We start from the raw sequence: 10,758 nt of genomic DNA on the forward strand, positions 1-10,758 counted from the left end.
GTGTCGATTGGACGGCCCGTCCCGGGTGGGCGGGACGTGGACCGCGCTGGGGGCGGGCCACGTGTCGGAACCGAGCGAAACGGTGACCCGGCCTGGGGACCCGGCGACAGGGCCGAGCGGTGGAAGCCTAACCGCCAGAGGTGAGTGTCCCCCAGGTCTCACCCGCGAAGGGGCCGGCCCGGGCTCGAGCCCGTCATCTTCCGGGTAGGTCCCCCTCGCTGCCCGCCTTGGAGACCGACCTTCCCTCCTTGCTGCTGGGGAAACTGAGGCTCAGTCCGCGCGTCCCGGGCCGAGGCCGCACAACCAGGAGGACTCCAACTCCGGGGGGGAAACTGAGGCTGAGACCGAGCGTGAAACTTGCCCAAGGTCACACAGCCAGGAAGTCCGGGCTCCAGGGCTGGGTCCCCCGAAGCCACGTGGGGAAATAAACAGCCCCACCCCCCTCCAGGTTGCCGCCCACCTCCAGCCACGCCCCCCTTGACCTTGGGAACGCCCAAGTCTGTCTCCACCCCTGATCTCCCTCCACACCCCCCCCACGCACTCACTCCCTCCCCAACTCTCACCCAAGACGTTCATCTGTCCCCAGAAACCACGGCCCCTAATTCATCTTCAGGCCCTGCCCCTTACTGGGCCAGAAACCTGGGAGTCCTCCCCCGCATCCCCACAGTCCCACCTGCCTCTGTGTCTCTCCGTCCTGCCTCCTCCCGTCTGTCTCCCCGGTCCTATTGGACCCCAGCCTCTGCCTCCTGTCCAGCCCCACCGCGGGGCCACGGAGGCCTCTAATTTGTATTTTTTATTCTTATTCTTTTTTTTTTGAGTTGGAGTCTCACTCCGTTGCCCAGGCTGGAGTACAGTGGCACGCTCTCGGCCATCCCAGCGTCGACCTGCTGGGCTCGGAGATCCTTCTTCCTCAGTCTTCCAAGTGGCAAGAACTTCAGGCGTGGGCCACCACGCCTGGCTAATTTTCTATTTATGGAGGGGGGTCTCGCCATATTGCCTGGGTTGGTCTCCAACTCACCGGCTCGGGAAATCCGCTTGTCTCAGCCTCCCAAAGTGCTGGGATTACAGCCTGAGCCACCAAACCCGGCCTCTAATTTGTATTTTCTATTTTGAAAACTTTTGGGGGAAGAATTCCACACACACACAAACTCATACAGATCACAGATACACAGCTCAAATAAATGTCACAAAGGGAGCACCCCCGTGTCAACAGTCCCCAAATCAGGACATCCGTCACACCCACCGTCGCCTGGTTCCATCCCTATCCTCCAGGGTAGCCACGATCTGGACTTCTCACGCCACAGATGGGTTGTGCTGGGTTTGGACTTTATGTAAATCTTTTGTTGTTTTGTATTTCTTTTTGACTGGATAACCTGTTACACATTGTCCATAATTCAAAAGGAACAGGACACCATGAAAATCAAGACTCCTTCACACTCTGTTTCCCACACCCTGTGTACCTGCCTGAGCACCCTGTTCCTTGTGTGTTTGCCAGAGATTGCAGACAAGCAATGAGGACACATTTTCCTTCTTTTTGGCACATAGGGGAGCAACACACACACACACACACACACACACACACACACGGTTCTGTTTCTTTTTTACTTAACTTCTCTTGAACAAGTTTCCATATTTTTTTGTTTTTGTTTTTTTCCTTTGAGTCGGAGTCTCACTCTGTTGCCCAGGCTGGAATGCAGTGGCATGATCACAGCTCACCGCAGCCTCGACTTCTGGGTTCCGGCGATCCTTCTGCCTCAGCCTCCTGAGTAGCTTGAACTACAGATGTGCACTATTGTGCCTGGCTAATTTTTTTGACTTTTTGTGGAGATGAGGGCTCTCTGTGTTGTTCAGGCTGGTCTTGAACTCCTGGGCTCAGAAAATCTTTCCACCTTGGCCTCCCAAAGTACTGGGATGACAGGCATGAGCCACCATGTCTGGCCTCCATGTTGTTACTTAGAGTTTCCTCATATTTTTTTCTGGCTGTAAGGAGAGTAGAGTATGGACATACCATGATGTCTACCCTCACTGAGGACATTGAGATTTATTTCTGCTCCTTTGCTCCGGTAGTGGTTCCCCTCGTGTCATGTCTCAGGAATGTGTGCAGGATAAATACCTAAGAGCAGGTTCCCTGGGTCAGAGGGCTTATGTATCAGTAATTTTAAGAAATATGCATCCAGAGCCGGGCTCAGTGCTCAGCCTGTAATCCCGTGCCTTGGGAGGCTGAGGTGAGTGGATTGCCTGAGCCTGCGGGTTCGAGACCCACCTGGGCAACTTGGCAAGACCTCATCTCTACAATAAATCAAAAATTAGCTGGGTGTAGTAGCGCTCACCTGTAGTTCCAGCTACTTGGAAGGTTGAGGCAGAAGGATCGCCGGAGCCCAGCAGGTCGAGGCTGTGGTGGCCGGGAGCGGCCACTGCACTCCAGTCTGGGCAACAGAGTGAGACTCCAACTCAAAAAAAACAGAAATATGAGTCCAAACGCCTGTCACCAAGTCATCCCCACCTGCCCACTCAGTGCCCCCTGGGACATCCAATCAGCATCTCAGCATCTCAGACTGTTTCCTGAGACTTTCTCCCAAAGCTGCCCTCTCCTCCGCACTCCAGTCATTCCATTTCAGGCGTGGGTGACTGTCTCCTTGGTGCTCAGGCTAAAGCCCCTGGAGTCACCCTGGAGCCCTCCCTCAACCTCACACCACACACATTCTTTTTTTTAAAGCAGGATTTATTGAGAGGACAGAAAAGCTCCCACAGTGGGAGGGGACCCAAAGGGGCTGCCCCACACGTACATTCTTAAACCAGATTTGTCTGTTAAATTCTCAGAATACACCTAGGGCTGGGCCCAGTGGCTCACGCCTGTAATCCCAGCACTTTGGGAGGCCAAAGCAGGAGGATGGCTTGAGCCCGGGAATTCGAGACCAGCCAGAACAACATAGTAAGACCTTGTCTTTACAAAAAAACAAAACATTAACTGGGTGTGGTGGTGCACACCTGTCTTCCCAGCTACTCGAGAGGCTGAGGCGGAAGGATCGCCTGAGCCCAGGAGGTTGAGGTTACAGTGAGCTGTGATTGTGCCACTGCACTCCAGCCTGCGTGACACAGTGAGACCCCAACTCAAAATAAGTAAATGAATGAGTGAAACTTTTTTAAAAAGCAATGCAGCTGTAGGGCTGTCCCCCGGAGCTGTTACCCCCACCAACCACTGGCCAGGCTGCAGTTCCTGGTTGCCACAGATACCAGCCACTGGCTTTGGACATGCGGCCTGGATCGGCCCCTCGGGGCTCCTCATTACCCTGGGCAGAGACCACCAGGGCCAGCCCTCCAGCTCCTGTTCCCTCAGGTCGTATCTTGGGGTCTGGATGTCCAGTCCTACCCTGTCCTGGGGCAGGAAGGATTAGCAGGTGAGGGGTGAGCACAAGGGAAACACAGCTGAGCTGAGGCTGGGGACCAGAGCCTGGAGGGACTGCAAGGACTGCTTCTTGGTCAGAGGACGGAGAGAAGCCGCAGGGTGTGGAGAGCAGCTTGGGGCATGAGGGACAAGGCCCGCTCTGTGCTGTCACAGGAATCACTTTTCTCTCTTGAGTCCCTGAGGGGGCTTTGCAGACCTGCCAAGACAGAGCTGGCTCAAAATCCCAGCACGTGTCCCAGCTGTGATTATGGGATTAATTTGCTGTGGTTTTAGGAACTTTATATTCCGTTTTGTAAAACTGAGATAAAACTTGCATACCATACAGTTCACCATTTTAACGCTCCATTAGTTTTAAAATTAGAAATATAGTACAGGCAGAAAACATTTTCTTTGATAGATGTGTTGCAGTTAAAGAATAATAAGTAGTTCCGGCTACTTGGAAGGCTAAGGCGGAAGGATCACCTGAGCCCAGCAGGTTGAGGCTGCAATGGCCAGGAGCGTGCCACTACACTTCAGCCAGGGCGATAGTGAGACTCCAACTCAAATAATAGTAATAATAATAATAATAATAATAGGCCTGGGACAGTGGCTCATGCCCATAATCCCAGCACTTTGGGAGGCCGAAGTGGGAGGATCGTTTGAGGCCAAGAGTTCAAGACCAGCATGGGCAACATAGCAAGAGCCCATCTTTATAAATAATAAAAATAATTTGCCGGATGTGGTGGTGTGCACCTGTAGTCCCAGTTATTCGAGAGGTTGAGGCAGGAAGATCACTTGAGCCCAAGAGGTCAAGACTAGTGAGCCATGATCATGCCACTGCACTCCAGCCTGGGCAACAAAGCGAGACCTTGTCTCTAAAAACTAAAAATAAGAAAAATAAGAAATAAATATGTTCCCTAACCTAGTGAGAAGTCAGAGGGAGGAAGACATGTGTGCAGTCTCTCCTGAGCCACCGAGCTGTCCCCACCTGCCCACTCAACGGCCCCTGGGACATCCAATGAGCATCTCAGACTTTCTTGAGACTTTCTCCCAAACCTGCCACCGCCCTCCTCCTGTCATTCCATCTTAAGCCTGAGCAACTCTGTCTCCTTGGTGCTCAGGCTGAAGTCCCCAGAGACATCCTGGAGACTTCCCTCAACCTCACGCCACACATGCATTATTTTTGAGTCATTGTCTCCCTTTGTCACCCAGGCTGGAGTGCAGGGGCATGCTCACAGCCACCCCAGCGTCAACCTCCTGGGCTCCGGCGATCCTTCTGCCTCAGCCTTCCAAGTAGCTGGAACTACAGGCGCGCGCTCCCATGCCTGGCTTACACACATGCATTCTTAAACCAGATTTGTTTGAGTCTCAGAATACACCAAGGGCCAGGTGCAGTGGCACATGCCTGTCATCCCAGCACTTTGCAGGGCTGAGGCAGGAGGATCACTTGAGCCCAGGAGTTCAAGACCAGCCTGGGCAACATAGCGAGACCTCATCCAAAAAAATATAAAAAATATAAAAAAATTAGCTGGCATGGTGGTTTGTGTCTGTAGTCCCAGCTACTCAGGAGGCTGAGGTGGGAGGATCGCTTGTGCCCAGGAGGTCCAGGCTGCGATGAGCTGGGATTGAGCCACTGCATTCCAGCCTGGGCAACAGAGGGAGACTCTGACTCAAAAACAAAACAAATAAATGATCGAGCTCAAATAATGTACAGACATACCCAGGTATGCAGCAGGTTGAGGACCCAGAACACAAACCTCCCAGGGTCACAGACTGGGACACACTGATCCTCATGGAACCCAGAGCCTAGCCATGTGGACGCTGTGGCAATGTAGACCAGGCCAGAGTGACCACAGGACCCTGGGCAGTGATAGGCCCCTCTGGGCTTCTGCTTCCACCCTGCAGAAGAACTTCTGGCCAGTGGCTTCTCTGGCTTTTTCTTCCTTTTTTTAACTGGAGTCTCACTCTGTCGTCCAGACTGGAGTGCAGTGGCACGCTCACAGCCACTGCAGCCTCGACCTGCTGGGCTCAGGTGATCCTTCCTCCTCAGCCTTCCAAGTAGCTGGAACTACAGGCACGCGCTACCACGCCCGGCTAATTTTTTATTTATTGTAGAGATGAGGTCTCGCCAAGCTGCCCAGGCGGGTCTCAAACCCACCTGCGGACTCAGCAATCCACTCACCTCAGCCTCCCAAAGGCGCGGGATTACAGGCTGAGCCGCCGAGCCCAGCTTTTTTTTTTTTTTTTATGGTATAATATACTTAGCATGAAATTTACCCACTCAGCCATTTTTTTTTTTAGTTAGAGTCTCACTCTGTCACCCAGGCTGGAGTGCAGTGGCACGCTCATGGCCACCACAGCCTTAACCTCCTTGGCTCAGGCAATTCTTCTGCCTCAGTCTCCTGAGTAGCTGGGATTACAGGTGCAAGCCACCATGCCCAGTTAATTGTTTCTATCTATTGTAGAGACGAGATCTCACCAAGTTGCCCAGGCTGGCCTCAAACCCCTGGGCTCAGGTGATCCTCCCTCCTCAGCCTCCCAAAGTGCTGGGATGACAGGCATGAGCCACTGTATCCGGCCTGTTCAGCCATATTCAAGTGTACAGTTAAGTGGCATTTGGCAGTTTCGTGATGTGTGCAGCCATCACCTCTGTCTGATTCCAGAGTGTTCTCCTCACCCCAGACGTAAGCTCTCCACCATCGTGCAGTCACCTGAGTCCCCAGCCCCAACCTCTGGCAGCCACCAGTGCCCTCTCTGTCTCACTCTCCAACTCTGTGGTTTGCCTGTTCTGGATGTTTCATACAAGTGGAATCACACGCTGTGTGGCCTTTTGTGTCTGGCCTGTTTTGCTGAACATTGTGTTGTTGAGGCTCATTCATGTTGAGCCTGTGTCCGGGCTTCGTTGCTTTTTTTTATTTTTAAAAGACAGGGTCTCTGGGTGTGGTGGCTCATGCCTATAATCCCAGCACTTTGGGAGGCGGAGGCAAGAGGATTGCCTGAGCACAGGGATTCGAAACCAGCCTGGGCAACTTGGTGAGACCTCATCTCTGCAATAAGTCAAAAAATTATCCAGGTGTGGTGGCACATGCCTGTAGTTCCAACTACTTGGAAGGCTGAGGTGGAAGGATCACCTGAACCCAGCAGATCGAGTCTGCAGTGGCCATGAGCATGCCACTGCACTCCAGCCTGGGTGACACAGTGAGACTCCAACAACAACAACAACAAAAAGAGACAGGGTCTTACTGTGTCACCCAGGCTGGAGTGCAGTGGTGTAATCCCAGCTCATGGCAGTCTCAACCTCCTGGGCTCAGGTGATCCTCCTGCCTCACCCTCTAAATAACTGGGACTAAAGGCATGTGCCATCATGCCTGGATAGTTTTTAAGTTTTATTTTTTGTGGAGATGAGGCCTTGCTATGTTGCCCAGACTGGTCTCGAACTCCTGGGCTCAAGCGATTCTCCTACCTCAGCCTCCCCAAAAGCCAAGATTACAGGTGTGAGCCATCACACCTGGCCCAGTTCCTCTCGATGTTCTATGTCTGAATAATATTCCCTTGGGGCGGGTATACCAAAACCTGGGTATACCAAAACAAACAGTGTTTGTTTTCACACATGGGTAAACTGAGGTTCAGAGAAGAGTTAGTGGCCACACCAGGAGCATGGGACTTGACAGATCTCTGAGTGCCACGATTCCCATAGGCTGGGGAGGAGGAGGGGATGAAGCCCAGAGAGCGGGCCTCGGGGGGTTACTGGCCCTGGGCCTTCAGGTAGGGCACGTCACTGCTTGGGCTTCAGTTTCCTCTTGGGGTGGGGTGAGGACCCAAGCTGGGCCCTTCACTTGGGAGGCCTCGGGCAGTGGCACCACATGCAGGACACCTGAGGGCCTCCTTGAGGGTGCATGGGGACAGGGACCACCAAAGACCAGGGGTACTTGATGCGTGGGCCATCGCCAAAGGCAGTGACACCAGAGCCTTGAGGGACACAGCCCAGGAGGTGTCCCGGGAGTGACCTCCCCCCTGAGAAGGACAGGAGTAAGAGAGAAGCATGTTCCACCCGGGGAGCAGCAGGGCAGAGGCCTGAGGGTAAGAAGAAGGTCGCGAGGTGGCCTGGGTCCTGAAGCTCCACGCACCTGGATGTCAACAGCAGAGACGCCAGGAGAAGCCCTCCAGCCTGACCTCCCACTCCTAGGAAATGGCGGCTGCCAGGCCCTGCCTGGGCCGAGTCCTCCCAGGGTCCTCCATCCTGTTCCTGTGCGACATGCAGGAGAAGTTCCGGCACCACATTGCCTACTTCCCACAGGTCATCTCGGTGGCCGCCCGCATGCTCAAGGTATGATCCCAACCTCCCCCCTCAGACCAGGGCTCTAGGCCCCAGGCTCCTCCCTCAGACCCAGGAGACCAGCTCCCAGCCCCTCCTCCCCCGGACCCAGGAGTCCAGGCCCCCATCCCTCCTCCCCCGGACCCAGGAGACCCTGGCCTTTCCTTCCTGCCCCGGACACAGGTAGCCCGGATGCTGGAGGTGCCAGCCATGCTGACAGAGCAGTACCCAGAAGGCCTGGGCCCCACGGTGCCCGAGCTGGGGGCCGAGGGCCTGCGGCCGTGGACCAAGACCTGCTTCAGCATGGTCCCCGCCCTGCAGCAGGAGCTGGACAGCCGGCCCCAGCTGCGCTCTGTGCTCCTCTGTGGCCTGGAGGCACAGGCCTGCATCTTGGTGAGATCCTGAGCCCTGGGAGCCCTCATTCCCACCCAGGGTCCCTACCCTCGGGGGAACACCATCCCCTGTCCCTAAGTCCTCTACCCTAGCAGGACCCCCGTGGTGACCTGGGACCTCATCCTTCCGGGGCCCCTGCTCTGCCGTGAGCCTCCCTCACCCCCATTCCAGGGCCCTCAGCCTGACCTCGGGCCCCCAGTCCCTCTCCTGGCACCCTTGTTCTTGTCTAGGATTAGCCTGCGCTCTCTCCATCCCCAGAACACGACCCTGGACCTCCTGGACCGGGGACTGCAGGTGCACGTGGTGGTGGATGCCTGCTCCTCCCGCAGGTGAGAGGGCTCCCCAGCGGTGGGTGCCTGCGGGGGTGGCAGGGGTACCCTGGAGGACCCAGGCAGCATCCTGGGCATCCACACCCACCTCCCCTCCCTCCCTGCACAGCCAGGTGGACCGGCTGGTAGCGCTGGCCCGCATGCGGCAGAGCGGTGCCTTCCTCTGCACCAGCGAAGGGCTCATTCTGCAGCTGGTGGGTGACGCCGCCCACCCCCGGTTCAAGGAGGTAATGCCCGCCCCGGCCACCCCGCTCCCCCATGCATCTGACAGACTTCTTTCCTCTGGGCGCTGGGAAGCTATCGGGCATATGGCAGCTGCCACCTCCAGGAGAGCTTTGCTCCTGGAAGGGAGACTCCCCCAAGCTCCCATCAAGGAAAGGAAAGGGGTCATAAGGGTCACGGAGAAAGATCAGAGGGAGGCGATCCTCGTGTCAGGTGCAGAGGAAGGAGTTCCACTGGGTGGTCCAAGGGCTGCCGGGGGTAGGTGCCTTTAGTATGAAGAGAAGGATAAGCCGGGCCATGGCTTGCCTATTACTCCAGCACTTTGGGAGGCAGAGATGAGAGGTGTACATGAGTCCAGGGGTTCGAGACCAGCCCTGGGCAACTTGGCGAGACCTCTACAATAAATAAAAAATTAGCCAGGCATGGTAGCGCACGCCTGTAGTTCCAGCTACTTGGAAGGCTGAGGCAGAAGGATTGCCTGAGCCCAGCAGGTTAAGGCAGCGGTGACCATGAACGTGCCACTGCACTCCAGTCTGGGCAACAGAATGAGACTCCAACTCAAAAAAAAAAAAAAGGAGGGAGGGAGCCAGGACACCCCCCAGTATCCCCCCTTCAAGCTCCTGGCCCTCAGCAGTGGGAGACGTCAGTGCTGCATGCACAGGCCCTCCCAGTTCTGCCCCCTGCCCTACTCATGGCTCCCTTCTGTGGGGTATTTATTGAGCAGTTACTCGGGCCTCTGTTGTGGTAAGCCAGGGGGTCCACAGGGCTGGCCCTCCCAGAGTCTGTGTCACAGGAGATGGAAGGCCAGGCATGCAGTTTCACAGCTGGGAAGGGAGTGTGCAGAGGAGGGGGAGTGACGGAGTGGCCCCATGCACAGTGTTCCTGGGGTAGGAGGGATGCAGGGAGCTGGCACGGGACAGGTGGGCCTTGGTGGGAGGAGGGACAGGCCATGTTCAGAGCGGGTCCACTGAGATTTGGAATTCCAGCCATGGACTGCCTGGGGCTCTCGTACAGGGGAGCTGGCCACCGAGCAGCAGCTGACAAATGCCTTTCTGTGCCCTGTAGGCCCGTGGGTGAGGGAGGGTGGTGTGGCGGGGAGGAGGGAGACCAGTTGGGCGGCTCTTGGCTCTTTTGGGCATCCAGGCCAGCTGTGGCGGGGACTTGATGGGGTGAAGGCCATGGGGGTGCAGGCTTTGTTTTCGTTTTTGTTGTTTGCATGTTTATTTTCTGGAGACAAACTTGGCGGGACCTGCTGATTACTGAAGGAAATGTGGTTGGTGGCTCATGCCTAAGAGTCAGTTGGGTTAATGAGTCTGGAGTTCAGAGACAAAGCCTGGGCTGGATTTGGGAGCCGAGGGCTAAGAAGAAGGGTAGGAGAGACCAGGTGACCTCAGAAGAGTAAGGTGTAGACAACAAGCCCCCAGACAGAGCCGTCCACCCTAGGTGGGCCAAGCCAGCCAAGCAGACCAAGATCCGGGCAGTTGGGCCTCAACCAGGCGTGGGTTGAGAGGGAGGCCCCGGGAAGACGTTGGGAAGAAGGGATAGTTGGCTTGGTCAGCTGCTGCAAGAGGGTCGGGAGATGGGGGTGGAGGGTGTCCCTGAGACAGGTCGTCGTGGGCACGGGACCCCTGACCCTCCTGATCCACCGCCCCCTGTCTCTGCAGATCCAGAAGATCATCAAGGAGCCCGCCCCAGACAGCGGGCTGCTGGGCCTCTTCCAGGGCCAGAATCCCCTCTTCCGCTGACGCCGACCCTGCCTCGAGGGAGCCCACCCTGCCGAGCTCCGGACCCTGGTGGAAGGGCCTCCCCATCCCTGCATCCCGGGAGTGGTGCGGTCCACCTGGAGCGCCGCCCCCTCGGGAGGGGAGGCGGGCCTTGCCTTCCCATTGGCCAGCTGCTCCCGGAAATGCAAATGAACTCCTGCAAGCCGGGCGAGAATTGGCTGCGCCGGAGTGGGGGCGGGGCCCGGCCCCAGCCGCCGCACGGAGCCGGAAGAGGGGGACGGAGTGTCGCCGACCCGTGGGACACGGACTCGCGGAATAAACATTGATGTGGCTGTGGACCGAACCATTCTTGGGCTTGGGGGGCGTCCCGGGGGCGACCGGGGGCCGCCG

At 56.4% G+C, this 10,758-nt stretch overlaps 1 protein-coding gene across 3 annotated transcripts; it reads left to right on the forward strand.

The window, feature by feature from the left end:
* The first annotated feature begins 76 nt into the window (after positions 1-76).
* On the forward strand, positions 77-10,711 carry ISOC2 (isochorismatase domain containing 2). 3 transcript variants are annotated; one of them, XM_021710134.1, is made up of 6 exons: positions 77-204; positions 7,572-7,712; positions 7,884-8,093; positions 8,352-8,422; positions 8,532-8,649; positions 10,309-10,711. In XM_021710134.1, the coding sequence occupies exons 2-6, from the start codon at positions 7,575-7,577 to the stop codon at positions 10,387-10,389; spliced, it is 618 nt and encodes a 205-aa protein (XP_021565809.1). In that variant the 5' UTR covers positions 77-204; positions 7,572-7,574; the 3' UTR covers positions 10,390-10,711. The 3 variants fall into 3 exon arrangements, with proteins under 3 accessions (XP_021565809.1, XP_021565810.1, XP_008051635.1); XM_008053444.1 differs by having other exon boundaries at positions 98-140; positions 7,527-7,712; XM_021710135.1 differs by lacking the exon at positions 7,884-8,093.
* The last annotated feature ends 47 nt before the right edge of the window (positions 10,712-10,758 follow it).

This window comes from Carlito syrichta, unplaced genomic scaffold, assembly GCF_000164805.1.
Source record: "Carlito syrichta isolate Samal-C Ts95f unplaced genomic scaffold, Tarsius_syrichta-2.0.1 Scaffold288156, whole genome shotgun sequence".
Classification (NCBI taxonomy): domain Eukaryota; kingdom Metazoa; phylum Chordata; class Mammalia; order Primates; family Tarsiidae; genus Carlito; species Carlito syrichta.